At 37.9% G+C, this 22,520-nt stretch overlaps 1 protein-coding gene across 6 annotated transcripts in view; it reads left to right on the forward strand.

Annotated features, from left to right (window-relative positions):
* LOC124802684 (LIM domain-binding protein 2) overlaps positions 1 to 21,379 on the forward strand; it is a 794,320-nt gene extending 772,941 nt beyond the window's left edge. For 3 of the 6 annotated variants that reach the window (XM_047263615.1, XM_047263618.1, XM_047263620.1), the window contains exons 7-10: positions 841 to 1,068; positions 2,117 to 2,249; positions 8,994 to 9,121; positions 19,629 to 21,379. In XM_047263615.1, coding sequence (XP_047119571.1) covers positions 841 to 1,068; positions 2,117 to 2,249; positions 8,994 to 9,121; positions 19,629 to 19,928 — 789 coding nt within the window. In that variant the 3' untranslated portion in view covers positions 19,929 to 21,379. The remainder of the gene's footprint in view (positions 1 to 840; positions 1,069 to 2,116; positions 2,250 to 8,993; positions 9,122 to 19,628) is intronic. The other 3 variants (XM_047263617.1, XM_047263616.1, XM_047263619.1) reach the window with 3 other exon arrangements.
* Positions 21,380 to 22,520: the final 1,141 nt, after the last annotated feature.

Consider the following 22,520-nt stretch of genomic DNA (forward strand, 5'->3'; position numbering starts at 1 on the left):
TGATATACTGTAAGACATAATTTCTAACCCGATGGATATGGTGTGAAGGCATAGAATGGAAGATAAATGAACAAATTATGTTGTAGAATTAGTGATAATGATGATAGTGTTATAATGGTAAAGACAGATGATTAGTCTCTTCAGTTGATGCTACATGCTAGATGATGTAGACACTGAAATAGAAACCTGAAGGCCTTACTGCATCACACCCCCCTCCCACCTCCACATAAATATTGCTTCTAGGAAATAAATGGAGTAGATTTCAATTTTTCATGTTGTAGAAGTACATTGGTGTAATGTGTGCTAAACACTGAGTAATAGGTGAGTGTTGTAACTAAGATTCTGTCCAGTTCATTTAGTTTCTGACTATTAAGCTTTTTTTGTTGGCCACCAGACAGTTGTAGTCACAGTAACAGACAGTCCATAATGAACAGCATCTGTATTCACTTATGCACTTCAGACTTGTTTTTTGCTTGAAACATACCTTTTTGATGTGACATCTTCATTCGCAACAAGCTGTGAGCTAATGTCTGTAGATAATCTTAAAGTTCACACAGTATTTTATTACAGACAAGGGCATAACAACTATTGACAGTACATCAGGATTTTTAAATTCAAATAAACTGCACCACATTAAATCATGCAGGTTTTCATGGTTATTGTTTGTAGAATTCACCTGACAGTTGATTTTCGGGCATATTGGCCATTCACCACTAGCCATTCACTACATCTAGGTGAATTCTATAATTGTACCAGGTTGAATCACATTGGTTGAAGGCTTTCTGCTGCCAATATGATGTGGAGCATTCCATTGATGGCAGGTAATTTATTGTTGAGTAGGCACCGGTTGCTGTACAGGTGTGCACGGAAGGCAGACTCATCCTGGAGTTCACGTTTGACGACTTGATGCGCATCAAGTCGTGGCATTTCGCTGTGCGGACACATCGTGAATTGGTGCCTCGAACTGTAGTTGGAATGCACTCCCAGCAGGACCCGGGAATGCTGGACCAGCTATCGAAGAACATCACACGGCAGGGCATCACAAATTCAACGCTCAACTACCTCAGGGTAAGAATATAAATACTATTGGTTGCATAGATTTAAATGGTTTTCTGTCTCTGCGTGACTGTAACTACTTAAGATTTGTAACCTCTTCATATTATTCTCCAGAATGACAGTGATTTGATTCAGAATGAACGTACACTGCAGTGATCTATTCTGATCCGCAAGTCTGATTGTAATCATTGGCACACTGATAACATATTGTATTTGTTCCACTGCTGCATCATAAATAAAGTAATTTGATTATTGTGGATTAATCTTTACTCTACTTAACAGGAGTAATAATAATAACAATAATAATAATAATAATAATAATAATAATAATAATAATAATAATCTCTTAGCACTGTTAAAGCGAACAACAGATGCTTTACATTCTTGGAGATAATGTATCTGTTGAAGTAATGTTGCCAGATGATACATGCAGGTATCTTGGAAATAGCCAAATATAATGCATCATTCTCATTCAAAAGAAGAAAAGACTAGGTGGACAAAGCACAAGGCATGTTTCTGAGGTTTGTGAAGAGTGAATTTAATTCAAAAAATTTAACGAAGGTAACATTGCCTTGCAGTTTTGCAATTCATTTACTAAAAGTTCTAGAAGATGAAGGATAAGAAGGAAAACAAGAACCAAGAGTAGAAAGATAATAACTGTGTAGTTGTAGTACTGTTCTGTGTTTAGTTTGCTGAAACCTTAGATGTTGAAAAGATTTTGGATAGACTGTCTCTGTGTGCATCTTAAGGGCAAAAATATTACTTTTTCTTATTTACATATTAGTTTAACACTGTATGAAAAATAATTAATTTGTAAGAGAATTTTGCCACACTGCTTCATTTCTGATTTGTTTTGCTCAGCAAGCAAAAGTAAGTTAATTGTGGGAATGTCAAAGTATGCCCAAGACGTGTTCCTCGGCCAGTTGTTATGATGAACTTCATTTTTTTGTCAGTTATCAGCTGTGTAATATATTTTATGTATCGTAACACATAATGATAGAATTGTGCAAGGATTAAAGCCCCATAGACACATGTACACAGTAATTTGTATGTGTTGCAGCTATGTGTGATCTTGGAGCCCATGCAGGAGCTGATGTCGCGGCACAAAGCTTATGCGCTCAGTCCGCGAGACTGTCTCAAGACCACACTCTTCCAGAAGTGGCAGAGGATGGTTGCCCCGCCGGGTAAGAGAGGTAGATTCATCTTGGCTGGTTTCTCTGAGGGTGTGCAACATCAGCTGTGTTGTGCAGTTAACAACACAGAGGTTTCTGGTCAATGGATGTCACAAGGCACTTATTTTAAGTCGTGTGTAACATAAACCTCTGATACAGATTAAACAATGGAAAGTCCAGTCTGGAATATGAAAAGGATAGATTGCTACTCATGTTGAGTTGCAGACAGGCACAACAAGAAGTCTGTTACACACTAAGCTGTAGGCCAAAGCCTTCCTCAGGAAAGGAAGCACAAACACATTCACACAAGCAGGCACAATCTGCATTCTGGCCATAGTGGGTAGAGATAGCAGTTATGAGTGGGTGAGGTATGCAGGCTTGTGTGAAAGTGTGTGTTTGTTTTCTTTTCTGAAGAAGGCTTTGGCTAAAAGCTTAGTGTGTATCTTCTTCTTCTTTTTTTTCGTCTGCAACTGAATGTGTCATCCTTTCCATAGTTGTTGTGATACAAATTATGTAGAGTGAAGTATTGGTACTTCATTTCTTGATATGTTGATGGTATATTATGAAGACAGAGCAAAGAAATATGGGGAAAAAATGAAAATTATTTTATATTTCATATTTCCTACTTCCAGTGCTTGCCTGTGCTCTCACAACATACTCTGTGACTTTCTCAAAGTGTGCTGTATGAACTTGACACATGTAAGCATAAAGTTTTATGTGATTATTTCACAGTTTTCTCTTCAAGTGGGTACTCTGTGTGTAAAATCTGAACTTAGTTGTCATTACTTACTTTCGTCAAAAGTAAGTTTTTCCTTGTGATTTTCATCTGTACCTGTTATGTATTCTAACTTTCTCATCAGCAATGTCGTGCATAAAAGTAAACAAGTCTCATAAGGCTAAATGAAAGGTTCTGTTATAATCAACCACCCAGGTTTCTGGACTGTGAACTAAAACACACACACACACACACACACACACACACACACACACACACACAAAGAATTTTATTTGTGTGAAGATACAAATCTGATAACATTCACCTGCTGAGATTCACATTTGTTTCTTTTCTTTTTAATTGATTTGCAATGGACAGTATGTAGTTACTATATCAACTTGTATTAAGAATTAGAAAATTTAAAGATATACGTACCTCATTAAATTAGCTTCAAAGCTCTCTTTAGAAAATAATGTAAGGAGTAGAAAAAAATGATACTGAGCACTCTGCATCAGCAGTTCATTTTCCAGATCTGAAAAGAAGATAATGTAGATCTAAAAGACAGTAAAGAGCAAGTCAACCAGTCCAGACTCACCTGTTGAACTCCAGTTGTTGTTGCTTGTTGTCCATATTTGTGTTTGTTGCATTTTATGTCCCAAGTCCTTTTTAAAAATGTATTTCGAAATTTTTGTGGCTTTCAGTCATTTCTCTACTTTTGTGGGAAAGTGGCACCTTTCTTTGGTGGTTTTAGATTCTGTCAATTTTTCATACCACTCTCTGCTCAACTTCCACATTTTGTTATAAAGATACATTTACCTTGCCCACAAAAAATTTGTTTTCATGTTAACCCATCATTATAGAGTTGAAAAATGGATCACGTAGAGTGACAAAATAGGGGGTAGGTACTTACTGTAAAGCAACTCAATTGGCAGTCTATATCTACATGACTACTGTGCAATTCACACTTAAGTGGCTGGTAGAGGATTCAGTAAACTACTTTAACACTATTTCTCTACCATTCCACTCTTGAACAGTGTGTGGGAAAAATGAACATGTAAGTCTTTCTGTGTAATCTAAATTTCTCTTATTTTATTATGATGACCATTTATCGCTTTGTAGGTGGGCGTAAACAAAATATTTTTGCATTCAGAGGAGAAGGTTGGTATTGAAATTTTGTGAAAAGATTTCACCGCAACAAGTAACACTTTTGTTTTTGTGATTGTCACCCCAATTCGTGTTTCATATCTACAGGCATCAACAAAATATTTTCGCATTTGGAAGAGAAAGTGGGTGACTGAAGTTTTGTGAAAAGATCTAACCACAATGAATAACACCTTTCTTTTAAAGGTTGCCATTCTCCCACTTTCATATCATATCGATAATGTTCTCTCCCCTATTTTGCGACAATACAAAACAAGCTGCCCTTCTTTGACTTTTTCGATGTGCACTGTCAACCCTATCTGGTACGGATCCCATACCACACACCAGTATTGTAGCAGAGGATGGACAAGCATAGTGTAGGCACCCTATTTAGTAGACCTTTTGCATCTTCTCTGCCAATAAAACACAGTTTTGCCTTCTCCACAAAGTTATCTATTTGGTCATTCCAATTTAAGCTGATCGTAATTGTAATTGCTAGGTATTTAGGTGAATTGACATCCTTTAGATGTGTGTGATTTATTGAACAACTGAAATGTAAAACTTTTATAAGACTGTAATACGAAAATATTTTCAGAAATTACCACAACCAGTCACCTTTTTAAATAGATGTCCAGTTTCAGGCTGCCTAGCAACTCATCAGATGGTACATATATACATTCAGTGATTTTTTTTTTGTTGTTGTAGCTTTGTGAGGCTTTTTTTTTTGTGTGTGTGTGTGTGTGTGTGTGGCAAGACTGAAAATGACAGCAAATTGACACTTAATGTGGTATTGTTTCATGAAATGTTTACATTATAAGTTCTACTTAAATGTGTTACTTACAGTTAATAGATTTTGCTTGTATATATTTGTTATTTCTAGCACTTTGGAAAACATTATTCACGTTTTTGGATTGCTTTCACACACTACAATTAACAAACTTTGCCACAGACACCAATTTCCACATTTTACGCTGGCCGGAGTGGCCAAGCGATTCTAGGCGCTACAGTCTGGAACCGCGCGACCGCTACATTCGCAGGTTCGAATCCTACCTCAGGCATGAATGTGTGTGATGTCTTTAGGTTAGTTAGGTTTAAGTAGTTCTAAGTTCTAGGGGGCTGATGACCTCAGAAGTTAAGTCCCATAGTGCTCAGAGCCATTTGAACCATTTTTGAACCACATTTTACATGTTGTGATTAAACTGTAGGCTCAAAGAATTTGTGCTGAAACAAAGACATTGTTGTTTAAGACTCACATTGATGAAGGTTATATCTTACTTACAGGAATATATATGCCAAATCAAAGCAGAAGAAACCAAATATATCTGCATGCCTTTTCTTGGTAACATCTTGTACAAACTCGCTAAGCTGTTCAACCCACATAATGTTAAAATAAGTTTTCACATGAACCACAAAATACAAAACAAAATAGTCCATAATACTAAAAGGGCCATCCCATTGTTTCCCAAATCTGGCACAAATAAATTAGCATGTGATAGCTGCTTCTGCTACTACATTGGGCAGATAGGAAGAAGCTTTGAAATACGATACAAAGAGCACACTGATGCACTCCACCTAAACAACTTAAAGAGATCCATGTTTGCCTCCCATCTTGCAGAAAATAAATACTCCATTACGAACATAAAAACCACCCTCCTTATCCTACACACTTTAGACAAGGGAATGAGGATGCACCTTCTTGAACAAACATAAATCACCCCACATTATTTTAAATGAACAGACAGAATTAGCAAGTAACCCTTCTTTCAGAATTTTAATGACTTCGTAAATCTGAAGAACTAAACTGTCATTCAGAAAACGCAGATGCGCGCGCGCGCGCACACACACACACACACACACACACACACACACACACACACACGCACACACACACACACACACACACACATACATGCGCGCGCACACACACACACACACACACACACACACACACACACACACACACACACACACACACACACACACACAGAGAGAGAGAGAGAGAGAGAGAGAGAGAGAGAGAGAGAAACGAGAAACACATACTCGTTCACTCACTTTCAATCCCCCCCTTTCAATTTTCTCTCTCTGCCTTCTCTCTCTCTCTCTCTCTCTCTCTCTCTCTCTCTCTCTCTCTCTCTCTCTTCGTCCCACCCCCATCTCACTTTCGCTCTAACAGTTTCTTTCTGTCTTCCTTCTCATTCCCCTCACCCCTCTTAACACTCTCTACCAAATGCCCACATTCATTATTAATTTTAAATTAACCACTAACCTACTCATCTCAAATGTTGTATGCCCGGTTCAGCTAATATATCGAGCAAGAAACTAGATGTTAAAAATAATCTCAACACCAGTGCTCTTAGATGTAATAGAAGTATCATCAGAATATCTAGTGTCATACACCTTGTAAATTGCACATATTAATTTGTAGTTAAATTTGTATTAGTTTAAGTTAATTTTGCATTTATATTTCCTGTAATGCACAAAAAAGGAATATATATAACTGGTATATAATATTGCTGCTTTCACAGGTGGCCTGGCTTCTGATGGGGTAGGATAAGCCTGTGGCGGGATTTAAGCAGAACTTATATTGTAAATATTTCATGAAACTGTGCCACTGTAGTGGTTATTTGCTGTTGTTTTCTAACTTGCCACAGATACACAACAAGCATCACAAAGCTATAACAAAAAAGCACTGAATGTGTATATGTACCATTTGATGACGAGCTGCTAGGCAGCTCGAAACTGGCCATGGTTTACTGAAAAACATCTATGTAGAAAGGTGACTGGTTGTGGTAATTTCTGAAAACCTAACTGAAATGTAACTGGCTCCTTTTAGTACTCATGTGTTTGACCTTATACTTTTCCTTATTTAGAGTCAGTTGCCACTTTTTGCACCATACAGACATCTTGTCTAAATCATTTTGCTATTGGTTTCAATCTGCTGATGACCTTACTGTATGGTAAATGACAGTATCATCTGCAAACCATCTAAGAGGGATGCTCAGATTGTCTCCTAAATCCTTTATACAGATTAGGAACATCAGAGGATCTATAACACTTCCTTGGGGAATGCCAGACATCATTTCTTTTTTAATCAGCGGCTTTTTGTCAGTTACTGTAAGCTATTACCTTTCTGGCAGGAATTCACGAATTGAGTTGTTGAACAGAGACAGTACTCCTTAGGCATGCAATTTGATTAGAAGCTGCTTGTGAGGAAGGAGGGAACAGCAATCTGTAACTATCAGTAATCTTTTCCTTGGCCTGTGCTCATTAGCATATGCTGCTGTCACTGTGATATTTCTAAGTAGCTATAAATAAGGAGCATCATGAAGAAATAGTGATTACCAATCAATGCGTCAGCACTGCACTTAGTTTACACACTTGTCATCTGCACAGTTCATTGATTTCCAATAGTGGAGCTAAGGCTGTTACTTCACAATGATGTATCTTTGTAATTATGCTATTCACGCTAGCATTAGCTACTTTTCTAGCCCTAGTACACTCATTCACGCACACAACCACAGAGTCACCCAAACGAACATTCCTTTAGGCACGGCAAGACTCAAGTCATGTGGATTTGGGTGTCTGTGTGGTTGTGTGTGTGAATGTTTGTGAGTGTGAATGTTTGTACTTGGGCTAGAAAGATAGCTGTTACTTGAAAGCTAGTGTGAAAGCTGTTTTCTGTTACGTGTTTCTGTGTTCCACACTTCAGTCTGCTACAGGTGAATTATTGCCTTTCCTTATTTAACATGATGCACCCTCCAGAAATTTCCATCATTGTTGTTATTTGTTATACCACTACTTACGAAAGACTGAAATTGGGGCTTTCAAACTCCGGAAAGATATTTTACATTTGACAGAGTATTTTGTTTCCTTGCACACACTTACAAAGTAAGAAACTGCCGTATTCCTGCTCACAGGTGTGCTAGTTCTTCATATTCAGGATGATAGCCTCACTGGAGTTTTGAGAAATGGATATAGAGGCACTTGTAGGTCAAATCTCGATTCTTGAGGCAGGTATCTCAGTTGATGGTCCACTAACCTATGAATGCCAGATATCAGTGGTCTATCAATACATCACTTAACGGTTAAAACTTCTCAGAAAAGTTCAGTGGGAAATTTCACCTTACTTTATTTCTTGCCTTCTTTATGCAATCTGTTTCCTCTGCGTTCCTCTCAAGCTTTCCACCTACCCTTTCATTTTGTGATATTTTCACTCTGCTGTCTCCATGGATGTATAATCCTAGAGTTTATGCTTTAGTTATGATATGTTTCCCCAAAGATTAAGTCACATTGTGCTCAAATGGTTCAGTTGGCTTTACAGAACTGAAGAAAAATGTTGTTTCCTTGTCTGATCTGTGACCCCTGTTAAAAAAAATGGGGGGGGGGGTTATCTAAACAACTTTCCTGTGATGTCTGTAGATTATCTAAGGTAATGAGTGAGTGGCTGAGGAAATTGTTGCATTGCTGTTTGTCCAGCTCCATCTCTAACTAGCTCTCTGTCAATATTATGTTAAACTGCAACCTTATCTTTTCCAGTATATCAAAGCACAGCAGTAAAAGAAGTCTTTCAGCCATTGAACTGCAACCGTGCATATAGCACCATCTACAAATAGTCTTCCCACAAAACAATCTGATCTGAACTGTGTCAACCTTTAGTTCACAAATGGAGATTCTCGTAATACGTTTGATTTAAATTTCAGTTCATATTCAACAACCGACTACTTTCTTGTTATTTTTGAGGGAACATGGTTCTGAGTTAATTTGTTTTTTCAGTGTTTAACCCAGGTTCAGCCATTACATGAGAACTGTCTGATTGCAATCCTCATTCATATTGTCAAGTAAAATATAATACATGATTATCATATGTATTTTCAAATTTGAATACTTATTAACATTTTCCTTGCACGCAGAGTCACAACGACCAGCAAACAAGAGGCGGAAACGGAAAGGTTCCCAATCTGGAGGTGCTGCCAACAATGCTCCTCCTGCGCCCAACAAGAAACGCTCGCCTGGACCAAATTTCTCTTTAGCATCACAGGTGAGCATTCTAGAAAAGCAAAAGATTAGGATGATGTGAAAATGATGTATTACAGGGTGTTTCAAAAGGAATATACATTTTTTGAATGCATATATTTAATAAATTGTAAGACGTACAATTGTGAAACTTGGGACACATATTTACAGGTCCCTGAAGTTAGATTAGTGATGTTAAAATCTCCTCCAACAGTGAATTGATCAATATAGCATTGATACTCAAATTCTTCCCATACTTGGGCAAGAATGTCCATTATCACTGATGTTATGTGCAGTATGGATCCAGTTCTTCAGCTTTTCTAGATTTTGTGGTAGTATTGGTGCATCAACATTGTTCTTACTGAAGTGCCACAAGAAGAAGTCAGAGGGCATTAAATCTGGTGAACTTGGAGGCCAACTGACAAGTGCTAAGTCACTGCCTGTCTGACAACTAATCCAGCTGCTAGGTAGAGTATCGTTCAGATATTCGCGCAGTTGGTGACTCCAGTGAGGGGGTACTGGACAAACCACATTGACTTTGGGTGAACCTTGTATGTGTTCAGTGTGTGCTCATGGGTTCTGTTGGCCCCAGATTTGTACACTATATTTGGTTTTTTCTCTCTAATGTGGGAAGGTGCTTGATAACTGAAAACTATGCATTGAGCAAAAGTTTTATTACCGTCAGTAGCATTCTGAAGCTTGTCGGCCATATGTTTGTGTTTGTTGTTTGATGTAGAGTGTGTAAAAGCTATAATTTTTACAACTTTATAACTAACTGACATCTTAAAATGCACCAAATTGTTTTTGTAGAACTCTCCATTTGAATTTGTGCTATATTTTTGTTGGAAACATGGGTGGCAAGGGTTCTTTTGTTTACATTCACATCCTGTGTCTATAAACTATTGATACCATGTGTGAATGTTCCATCCATTTGGAGGATCAGTTTGGTACCACAAGTATGTCAACCTGAGAAAACTCGAGAACACAGAATGATTTGTGCTGAGTAGTAGCCATTTTGCAACATGTGACAACAGTCAAGACAACTGTCATCTAGGGTCAATGAATATAAACTTGGCAGTGTATTCATTCATCCACTAACTCAGCCATGGGGCAGTGTTTGATAGTTTTGTCAACATAATACTCTGTAATGTGTATGTTCTTTTTGAAACTATCTGTATTTTGTTGCATAGGTTTGATGTTGAAATGTGAGTTTATTCTGGTCTTACATAAAATTGGTAAGTGGGTTGAAGGCTTCCATCCAGTCACTCACTGATCAGTCTGGCCTGGCAATGGAAGACAGCAAAACGAAAGCTGAAATTTTAAATTTAGCATTTGAGAAATCTGTCACGCAGGAGGATCGTACAAACATACCGGTGTTTGAGTCTCGTTCAGATTTCCATATGGGGGACATAGTGATAGACATCCCTGGGGTTGTGAAGCAGCTGAATGGGCTGAAAATAAATAAATCACCAGGTCCTGATGGGATTCCAATTCTGTTTTACAGAGAGTACTCTATGTATTGACTCCTTACTTAGCTTGCATTTATCGCGAATCTCTTGCCCAACGTAAAGTCCCGAGTGACTGGGACGCCTGTATATAAGAAGGGTAGAAGGATGGATCCTCAAAATTACAGACCAATATCCTTAACATCGGTTTGTTGCAGGATTTTCGAACATATTCTCAGTTCGAATGTAATGAATTTCCTTGAGACAGAGAAGTTGCTGTCCATGCATCAGCATGGCTTTAGAAAGCATCGCTCCTGCGAAATGCAACTCGCCCTTTTTTCACATGATATCTTGTGAACCATGGATGTATCAGACGGATGCCATATTCCTTGACTTCCGGAAAGCGTTTGACTTGGTGCCCCACTGCAGACTCCTAACTAAGGTACAGGCATATGAGATTGGTTCCCAAATATGTGAGTGAGTTGAAGACTTCTTAAGTAATAGAACCCAGTACGTTGTCCTCGACGGTGAGTGTTCATTGGAGGTGAGGTTATCATCTGGAGTGCCCCAGGGAAGGCTGGTAGGTCTGCTGTTGTTTTCTATCTACATAAATGATTTTTTGGATAGGGTGGATAGCAATGTGCAGCTGTTTGCTGATGATGCTGTGGTGTACGGGAAGGTGTCGTCGTTGAGTGACTGTAGGAGGATACAAGATGACTTGGACAGGATTTGTGATTGGTGTAAAGAATGGCAGCTAACTCTAAATATAGATAAATGTAAATTAATGCAGATGAATAGGAAAAAGAATCCCGTAATGTTTGAATACTCCATTAGTAGTGTAGCGCTTGACACAGTCACGTCGATTAAATATTTGGGCATAACATTGCAGAGTGATATGAAGTGGGACAAGCATGTAATGGCAGTTGTGGGGAAGGCGGATAGTCATCTTCAGTTCATTGGTACAATTTTGAGAAGATGTGGTTCATCTGTAAAGACCGCTTATAAAACACTAATACGACCTATTCTTGAGTACTGCTTGAGCATTTGGGATCCCTATCAGGTCGGATTGAGGGAGGACATAGAATTAATTCAGAGGTGGGCTGCTAGATTTGTTACTGGTAGGTTTGATCATCACGCGAGTGTTACGGAAATGCTTCAGGAACTCGGGTGGGAGTCTCTGGAGGAAAGTACGCGTTTTTTTCATGAATCACTACTGAGAAAATTTAGAGAACCAGCATTTGAGACTGACTGCAGTACAATTTTACTGCCGCCAACTTATATTTCACGGAAAGACCACAAAGATAACATAAAAGAGATTAGGGCTCATACAGAGGCATATAGGCAGTCATTTTTCCCTCGTTCTGTTTGGGAGTGGAACAGGAAGAGAAGATGCTAGTTGTAGTACGAGGTACCCTGTGCCATGCACCGTATGGTGGATTGCGGAGTATGTATGTAGATGTAGAACAGGGGAACTGTGAAGTCTGCATGCAGGTAGAATGGTGGAATTATATGGGAACAAGAGAGAGACATAGAGACATAAACTAGCTTAAAGGGGATCTTAAGGACTTCTCTGCCCTCTTCAATTTCCTTCATACATATAGCATTTGAAGGTTAATGTTCAGGCATCAGTTTCTTAAAGCAGTATGATGCAGCCCCCCCCCTCCCCCCCCCTCCCCCTCAAAAAAAGGTGAGAAACCCCATTGCAGATAAATATTTCTGAACATTACCATAATTGCTGGTACCTCATTACATAAAATAAGTCTCGTAATTGTAATGTTGATGGTTTGAATGTCACTATGAATAACAGTTTTGTTTTTGTTTCTATTCCATATTCGTTAACAAATACAGATGTGAATTAACAAATAATGAATCATAATATTTTATGCCTTCCATTACGGAAGTTTTAGAACTGTGACTGTATATTGAATGTAAATAAATTATACAGATCTGCAACCAGTCACTTTTTTGAATAATTGTGTTTTATTCCATGAACCAGCTTTCGAACCTTTTCAGGTCCACCTTCAGGTGGTTTCAGGAAGTTACATCATTACTGCTAGCGTAATGCTGTCACAGGCCAGCACCCGGCATTATGCTAGCAGTAATGATGTAACTTCCTGAAACCATCTGAAGATGAACCTGAAAAGGTTCGAAAACCGATTCATGGAATAAAACATAATTATTCAAAAAAGTGACTGGTTGCAGTTCTGTGTAACTTATTTACATAATATTTTAATAAAATACCATACTTTTATTTTTAATTGCTGATTATAAGAAAATGAGAATATTCACAATAAATGGAAATGTGGTACAAAAATGCAAAATATAAAATAGAAGATGAAATACTTTTTATATTTCTAGAGACTGAACAATAATGTTAATGTAAGTAATATTTTTCATTTCTACTCGCTGCCACATCTCTTGACTGTTTTTGCACTGTGTCCAATGTTACATAATTCAGTTGTCATTTGTAAAGACTGAAAAACTCTCCATTAAAAAATGTTTTCAAATTCTTAAGATCACATGATGTCTCTGTGCTGTATTAAGGAAATTTGTATTGAAGCTCAAGCAGTAATTTATTTCATTTCTCTACATCTACGTGATTACTCTGCTATTCACAATAAAGTGCCTGGCAGAGGGTTCAGTGAACCACCTTCAAGCTGTCTCTCTACCGTTCCACTCTCAAAAGGCACGCGGGAAAAACGAGCACTTCAATTTTTCTGTGCGAGCCCTGATTTCTCTTATTTTATCATGATGACCATATCTACCTATGTAGGTGGGTGCCAACAGAATGTTTTCGCAATCAGAGGAGAAAACTGGTGATTGAAATTCCATGAGAAGATGATTCCGTCGCAACGAAAAATGCCTTTGTTTTAATGATTGTCACTCCAATTCACGTATCATGTCTGTGACACTGTCTTCCCTATTTCGTGATAATACAAAATGAGCTGCCCTTCTTTGTACTTTCTCGATGTCATCTGTCAGTCCCACCTGATGCAGATCCCACACAGCAGAGCAATACTCCAGAATAGGGTGGACAACATGGTGTAAGCAATCTCTTTAGTAGACCTGTTCCACTTTCTAAGTGTTCTTCCAATGAATTGCAGTCTTTGGTTTGCTCTACCCACAATATTATCTATGTGATCATTCCGATTTAGGTTATTTGTAATTGTAATCCCTAAGTATTTAGTTGAATTTACAGCCTTCAAATTTATGTGACTTTTGCGTAATCGAAAGATAGCTGATTTCTTTAAGTACTCATGTGAATAACTTCATACTTTTCCTTATTCAGGGTCAATTGCCACTTTTCGCACCATACAGGTATCTTATCTAAATCATTTTGCAAGTAGTTTTGATCATCTGATGACTTTACAAGACGATAAATGACAGCATCATCTGCAAACAAACAATCTAAGATGGCTACTCAGATTGTCTCCTTTGTCATTAACATAGATCAGGAACAATAGAGGGCCTATAACACTTCCTTGGGGATCGCCGGATATTACTTCTGTTTTACTCGATGACTTTCTGTCTATTACTATGAACTGTGACCTTTCTGACAGGAAATCATGAATCCACTCGCACAACTGAGGCAATACTCCGTAGGCATGCAGTTTGGTCAGAAGACACTTGTGAGGAACGATGTTCAAAGCCTTCTGGAAATCTCAAAATATGGAATCAGTTTGACATCCCCTCTTGATAGCACATATTACTTCATGAGTGTAAAGAGCTAATTGTGTTTCACAAGTATGATATTTTCTGAAACCGTGCTGACTATGTGTCAATAAATCATTTTCTTTGAGGTACTTCATAATGTTCCAAAACCCTACTTAAAATCGAAGTTAGTGATATAGGCCCATAATTCAGTGGATTACTCCTACTTCCCTTTTTGGGTATTGGTGTGACTTGAGCAATTCTTCAGTCTTTAGGTATGAACCATGGACCTTGCCGCTGGTGAGGAGGCTTGCATGCCTCAGCGATACAGATGGCCGTACCGTAGGTGCAACCACAACGGAGGGCTATCTGTTGAGAGGCCAGACAAACGTGTGGTTCCTGAAGAGGGGCAGCAGCCTTTTCAGTAGTTGCAGGGGCAACAGTCTCGATGATTGGCTGATCTGACCTTGTAACATTAACCAAAACGGCCTTGCTGTGCTGGTACTGCGAACGGCTGAAAGCAAGGGGAAACTACAGCCGTAATTTTCCCCGAGGGCATGCAGCTTTACTGTATGATTAAATGATGATGGCGTCCTCTTGGGTAAAATATTCTGGAGGTAAAATAGTCCCCCATTCGGATCTCCGGGTTGGGACTACTCGAAAGGACGTCGTTATCAGGAGAAAGAAAACCGGCGTTCTACGGATCGGAGTGTGGAATGTCAGATCCCTTAATCGGGCCGGTAGGTTAGAAAATTTAAAAAGGGAAATGGATAGGTTAAAGTTAGATATAGTGGGAATTAGTGAAGTTCGGTGGCAGGAGGAACAAGACTTTTGGTCAGGTGAATACAGGGTTATAAATACAAAATCAAATAGGGGTAATGCAGGAGTAGGTTTAATAATGAATAAAAAAATAGGAGTGCAGGTAAGCTACTACAAACAGCATAGTGAACACATTATTGTGGCCAAGATAGACACAAAGCCCACGCCTACTACAGTAGTATAAGTTTATATGCCAACTAGCTCTGCAGATGATGAAGAAATTGATGAAATGTATGATGAGATAAAGGAAATTATTCAGGTAGTGAAGGGAGATGAAAATTTAATAGTCATGGGTGACTGGAATTCGTCAGTAAGAAAAGGGAGAGAAGGAAACATAGTAGGTGAATATGGATTGGGGGGAAGAAATGAAAGAGGAAGCCGTCTGGTAGAATTTTGCACAGAGCATAACTTAATCATAGCTAACAGTTGGTTCAAGAATCATAAAAGAAGGTTGTATACATGGAAGAATCCTGGAGATACTAAAAGAAATCAGATAGATTATATAATGGTAAGACAGAGATTTAGGAACCAGGTCTTAAATTGTAAGACATTTCCAGGGGCAGATGTGGACTCTGACCACAATCTATTAGTTATGAACTGTAGATTAAAACTGAAGAAACTACAAAAAGGTGCTAATTTAAGGAGATGGGACCTGGATAAACTAACTAAACCAGAGGTTGTAGAGAGTTTCAGGGAGAGCATAAGGGAACAATTGACAGGAATGGGGGAAAGAAATACAGTAGAAGAAGAATGGGTAGCTCTGAGGGATGAAGTAGTGAAGGCAGCAGACGATCAAGTAGGTAAAAAGACGAGGGCTTATAGAAATCCTTGGGTAACAGAAGAAATATTGAATTTAATTGATGATAGGAGAAAATATAAAAATGCAGTAAATGAAGCAGGCAAAAAGGAATACAAACGTCTCAAAAATGAGATCGACAGGAAGCGCAAAATGGCTAAGCAGGGATAGCTAGAGGACAAATGTAAGGATGTAGAGGCTTATCTCACTAGGGGTAAGATAGATACTGCCTACAGGAAAATTAAAGAGACCTTTGGAGAGAAGAGAACCACTTGTATGAATATCAAGAGCTCAGATGGAAACCCAGTTCTAAGCAAATAAGGGAAGGCAGAAAGGTGGAAGGAATATATAGAGGGTTTATACAAGGGCGATGTACTTGAGGACAATATTATGGAAATGGAAGAGGATGTAGATGAAGACGAAATGGGAGATACGATACTGCGTGAAGAGTTTGACAGAGCGCTGAAAGACCTGAGTCGAAACAAGGCCCCGGGGGTAGATAACGTTCCATTAGAACTACTGACAGCCTTGGGGGAGCCAGTCCTGACAAAATTCTACCATCTGGTGGGCAAGATGTATGAGACAGGCGAAATACCCTCAGACTTCAAGAAGAATATAATAATTCCAATCCCAAAGAAAGCAGGTGTTGACAGATGTGAAAATTACTGAACTATTAGATTGATATGTCACAGCCGCAAAATACTATCACGAATTCTTTACAGACGAATGGAAAAACTGGTAGAAGCCGACCTCGGGGAAGATCAGTTTGGATTCCGTAGAAATGTTGGAACACGTGAGGCAATACTGACCCTACGACTTATCTTAGAAGAAAGCTTAAGGAAAGGCAAACCTACGTTTCTAGCATTTTTAGACTTAGAGAAAGCTTTTGACAATGTTGACTGGAATACTCTCTTTCAAATTATAAAGGTGGCAGGGGTAAAATACAGAGAGCGAAAGGCTATTTACAATTTGTACAGAAACCAGATGGCAGTTATAAGAGTCGAGGGGCATGAAAGGGAGGCAGTGGTTGGGAAGGGAGTGAGACAGGGTTGTAGCCTCTCCTCGATGCTATTCAATCTGTATATTGAGCAAGCAGCAAAGGAAACAAAAGAAAAGTTCAGAGTAGGTATTAAAATCCATGGAGAAGAAATAAAAACTTTGAGGTTCGCTGATGACATTGTAATTCTGTCAGAGACAGCAAAGGACTTGGAAGAGCAGTTGAACGGAATGGACAGTGTCTTGAAGGGAGGATATAAGATGAACATCAACAAAAGCAAAATGAGGATAACGGAATGTAGTCAAATTAAATCGTGTGATGCTAGGGGAATTAGATTGGGAAATGAGAAACTTAAAGTAGTAAAGGAGTTTTGCTATTTAGGGAGTAAAATAACTGATGGTGGTCCAAGTAGAGAGGATATAAAATGTAGACTGGCAATGACAAGGAAATCGTTTCTGAAGAAGAGAAATTTGTTAACATCAAGTATAGATTTAAGTATTTGTATGGAGTGTAGCCATGTATGGATGTGAAACACGTACGATAAATAGTTTGGACAAGAAGAGAATAGAAGCTTTCGAAATGTGGTGCTACAGAAGAATGCTGAATATTAGATGGGTAGATCACATAACTAATGAGGAGGTATTGAATAGAATTGGGGAGAAGAGGAGTTTGTGGCACAACTTTTGAAGGGACCGGTTGGTAGGACATGTTTTGAGGCATCAAGGGATCACAAATTTAGCATTGGAGGGCAGCGTGGAGGCTAAAAATCGCAGAGGGAGAGCAAGAGATGAATACACTAAGCAGATTCAGAAGGATGTAGGTTGCAGTAAGTACTGGGAGATGAAGAAGCTTGCACAGGATAGAGTAGCATGGAGAGCTGCATCAAATCAGTCTCAGGACTGAAGACCGCAACAACAACAACAACAACAACAACAACAACACGTATGGAGGTGTGGATCTTTCTGTGAGTGAATGGTTGTATGTAATTGCTAAATATGGCGCTATTTTATCAGCATACTCTGAGAGGAACCTGTCTGGTATACAATCTGGACTGGAGGCCTAGCCTTTATTAAATGATTTAAGCTGTTTCGTTACTCCGAGGACATTTACTTCTATTTTCTCATCTTGGCAGTTGTTCTTGACTGAAATTCAGGAATATTTACTTCATCTCCTTTGATGAAGGAGTTTTGGAAAACCATGTTTAATAACTCTGCCTTTGTGGCACTGTCATCAGTGACTTCACTGTTGTTATTGCGCAGTGAAGGTATTGATTGCGTCGTGGCACTGGTGTGCTTTATGTATGACCAGAATCTCTTTGGAATTTCTGCCAGATTTCGAGACAGAATTTTGTTGTGGAAATTTTTTAAAGCATCGCACATTGAAGTACGTGCCATATTTCGAACTTTTATAAAAAATAGCTGACTGTGTCTCTCCATGTATGTTCTAATCTTTCTCATCTTATTCTTGTGGTTTGTAAATGAGATGGATACAGCAGAATTTTTCAGTTGTTCATCAAATGCCAGTTCTATAAGTTTAACCAACAACGTTTCATAAGAACAACATTGTCTTTCCCCCAAAGACTCCCATTTAAGTACCGTGAGTACCTCCATTATTATGTAATTTGCCCTGTACTGACTTGTTATGATCCTAAAAGCTATAACATACTTTTATTGGAACTTGACTTTCTTCTAAAAATATGTAGTGTGGCTAGTACTAGGTGATTGCTACCCCTCTCTTATGAATACAAAAGGATATGAATGAATAGTGAATAATTTAGCTGAGATGACTTTTTTGAACTCTGCAGTTTTTATAGTTATTTTCATTTTATAAATGTTTGTTTATGATTATTATTTGCAAAATATTCTCTGTGGTTATAAATATGTCTGCTTCACTCAATATGAGATAAAGAAGTGCCCCATTCAAATTTTTATCATTTAAGGAAGCCAGTGACAACAATTTCTCTGAATAAAAATTAAACATACGACTAACTGGTTGAACCTAGCTCGTAACAATAACTAAATAAATTATACTAAAATGAAGAAGCTGAAAGAAAGGTATATAACATAGGAGTAGAAATATAAATGAGATAGAGTGAATCAGTGACAGAAAAAAAGAAAGTAGAAGCAAATAGGGCAGAAAGCATAAAAAAGGAACAAAAATACAAGGAAGATAGAAACTGTAGCAAAAGAGGCAAAATGGAAACTTTTAACTAACCATAATAGAACTGGAAGGTAATGGCAGGATCTAGTGGAGGAGGGAGTTGGTGGAAGAAAATGTATTAGGCAGTATCAGATGAAGTAACATAGATTCATGCCAGGTGAATGACTGGTTTTCACTAACAAAGGCCCGAGGTGCTTAAGTTGGGGCAATGATCCAAATAGTATCCATACTGAATCACATCAAAAGATAGTGGGTGTTATATTGTGGGACCACCATACACAATCCATCTTGTAATTATTTGTTTTAAATGCCAATGTAGTGGTTATTGTGCAAACATGCATATCAACTGTGATGTTGGGCATCTCACAAGTGGCTTTTTTTCTGATGAAGTAGGTTTTGTTAATAGTAAGGCTAGAGTCAAGAATGGTAGGAGGGTGTGTCACACATTTTTGCATATAATGTATTGTGTATGTACCATAGTCTGGATCTCACTCCACCTTTGCTAGTGTTGAACTCTGCTTGTACCTGAATCTTGTTCATGGAAAAATTCTTGTGCATAAGAAAGATAAGTGGTTGCCTGTCACATACACAGAGAATGGGAATGACTTTGTTCTGCAGTTACTACCTTTTCTCACAACTGAGATGCTTTTGTATTTCATTTCAGGATGTAATGGTTGTTGGCGAACCATCACTGATGGGTGGCGAGTTCGGGGATGAGGACGAGAGGCTCATAACACGGTTGGAGAACACACAGTATGATGCGGCCAACTCCCTGGACCACGACAACCACGGCTTCTCGGACTCGCCTATGACGGGGGGCCCTAATTCGTGGGGGGGAGGAGGGCCAGTAGGTGGGCCTGGAGTGGGCGGACCTGTGGCCGATAGGGGACCCGGTGTCCCACCTCAGGGCAACACGCCGTCCAGCCAGGACTCGGACAAGAAATCTCCAGCTGTGAGTCAGTGATAGTGCGCACTGTGAGGTGAGGCAAGGCGAGGCCGAAGTAAGAGTGTTCGTGTGACACTGAGGCACTCCTAAAGCTATGTGTGCCATTCTTGTTGAAGTGTCGTTTCTTTCTGACAGGTGGCCAACACATTATTTAAAATAAATTTTAATGTGGACATAAAAATAAAGTATTCAGATAAATTTCTATTTCAAGGTGTTCATAGTCTGTGCATGACTATGTAGAAATTGTAATATTGACACTACTTTATTATAGATTAGTTTGGAGAAATTGTGCAATGCAAATAGACTCCTCCAAGGAAAGAGGTATGTTGGTGTTCAGTTCTGGTAGTGTTCATTATTGGATAAGGGTTTTCTGAACACGATCTCCAACACCATTGGAATAATCTGAAAATCATTGATTTTAGATATTCAGATTTTCATATGTAATAAATAACATAGTTGTAGTTGTCTTATTCAGTAAAAAAAAAAAAGCTCTTCATGCTATTCATTTATAAATGAATTGTGTTTTAATTACACAGGACGAATACTCAACAGAGTAGGCTTTCTCATACCTGTTACATAAAATTGTAATTTATTTTAAATTATTGTACATTATTTATGTAGTTTAAATTAGTGCTTGCTCAATATTTTATGAAATGTAAAGATAGTTACAAATATTTCAGTTTTGTGCTAAAAGCCAAGGTGTGTGAATAAAGTAAGATGAAACTCTTTTGAAATCCATAAATTTAGTTTCGTTACAGTCACATCTTGCATTGCTTTCACAGTCAGCACTAGTTTAAATTACTGCTTTTGTTCTCTCGATTATTATCCGCAAGATGCATAAAGAATTTGTGATATCTCTTCCTGAAACTATTTTTTTTTTATCTTTTTGATTATCTATTCATTATTTGACCAGCATATTTGTGAAGAAGTAAAGTTTTGCATCTCTACAGTGAATGGATTTTATCATCTGTTAGTGCACCTCACTTTTACAAAATCATAATATCATTTTGAAGTTGTTCATTGTACTGGTAAGAAAGAATTGTTTCCAAGCTTCAAATTCTATATTTAATTTTGAGCCGTTTGTTCTAACAATCTTTTGTTTCTGAGGAGCTGCAGTCAGTGGAATGCCATGCTGCATATGAAAAATACTTTTAATCACAGTTTCAGTATTATACAGTCTGTTGGAAACATAATTTAAAAGCATTTCAGAAACTTTTCTGTTGGATATTTTTCAATAGCATCTCATTTCTGTGTAATGTGAGGTTTACTTCCCACATGTTGTCAATGCATGGTACAGCACATTATTGTATACACATTCAGTGATACAGAAAAGTGTTCCCAAGCATTGATTTGATGATGGTGGTAGTAGCAGCCTTAACTGTTTGTAAATGGGAAGTTATTTTGTGTAACAAATAAGAGAGTGGCAATGTTGTTATAGTGTGACTGCTGAGCTGCTTGTAATCACTGAATTTAAAAAAAAATTGTTTGATCCTGTCTTGGATGATTCAGACAGTTCATACATTTCCGTTTCCCAAAATAAAATTATTGAGGATGAGGCATCAGCTGCTGTGATATTGTTGTTCCAGCAGTAACCAATTTTAATTTTTTCTTTTTGTTCAATGTTGGTTGTTGTTTGTTTCCTGGTGCTCTAAAGTGGAAAAGTGAAAGAGAAATACGTGATGTCTTTTTGATGTATGCTGTGCATTCAATGGAAACAATAGTCTTATCTAATTTCTATGTTTTTTGATGTATTTTAAATTACAAATGTAAGACATTAGATATTACCTTCACTGAATATTTTGGAGGCAAGTACTTCTACATTGGTTTCTGCCAGAAGAATGCTTACAAAGCTGTCTGTCTTATTGTATTGTACACATGAAGTATGAAACTTCCTTTTGTCTGGAATAATACATATTGTTTACCTATGTATTGGACACTTCAGGAATAATTGCAGTTCCTAATTTAATATTTTTGTGTGTTGTACAAAAATGTATTCATGGAATGAAACTTGACTGTTTTGTGAAGTGCTATAAATGTGTATTTATAAAATCTTCAACCACTTGCAGATAACTCTGCAATATTACAAGAAGAACAGCCTTTGAAGTACAATTTTTGATAGCAAAAAAATATAAAGACAGCAACTTAATGATACAAGTAGCACAGTCTTATTTCTTATTTTATACACATAGCGTTTTATACAACTTGATTTTGATGTCTCATTTATGCAGGTAAAAATGGTGTGTTGCTTGCAAAGTACATAACCAGTAATGCAGTTGATCTCAATATCTTTTTGTTTAATCTTGAGAAGCAGCCTACAATTTTTAAATACTATTTGATGAAGTAGCTGCACTGTAACAAGAATCTTCTTAATTTGAAAAACAAAACAAAAAAGCAAAAACAAAACAGACGTTTAAGGAACAATTAGAAGTAATTTGACTGGCAAATCCGTGACTCTACACAGTCTTCCAAGTAATTCGTTCTTTCTTTCTTAATGACATATACATGTCACTCAACAAATAATCCCCCTGAATCTGATGAAATTTATGTGTCAACTGATCTTATTACATTAGCATAGTCTTCCTTTACTTCAACATGTTTCTTTAATTTCAT

The sequence above is a fragment of the Schistocerca piceifrons genome, chromosome 6, assembly GCF_021461385.2.
Source record: "Schistocerca piceifrons isolate TAMUIC-IGC-003096 chromosome 6, iqSchPice1.1, whole genome shotgun sequence".
Lineage (NCBI taxonomy): Eukaryota > Metazoa > Arthropoda > Insecta > Orthoptera > Acrididae > Schistocerca > Schistocerca piceifrons.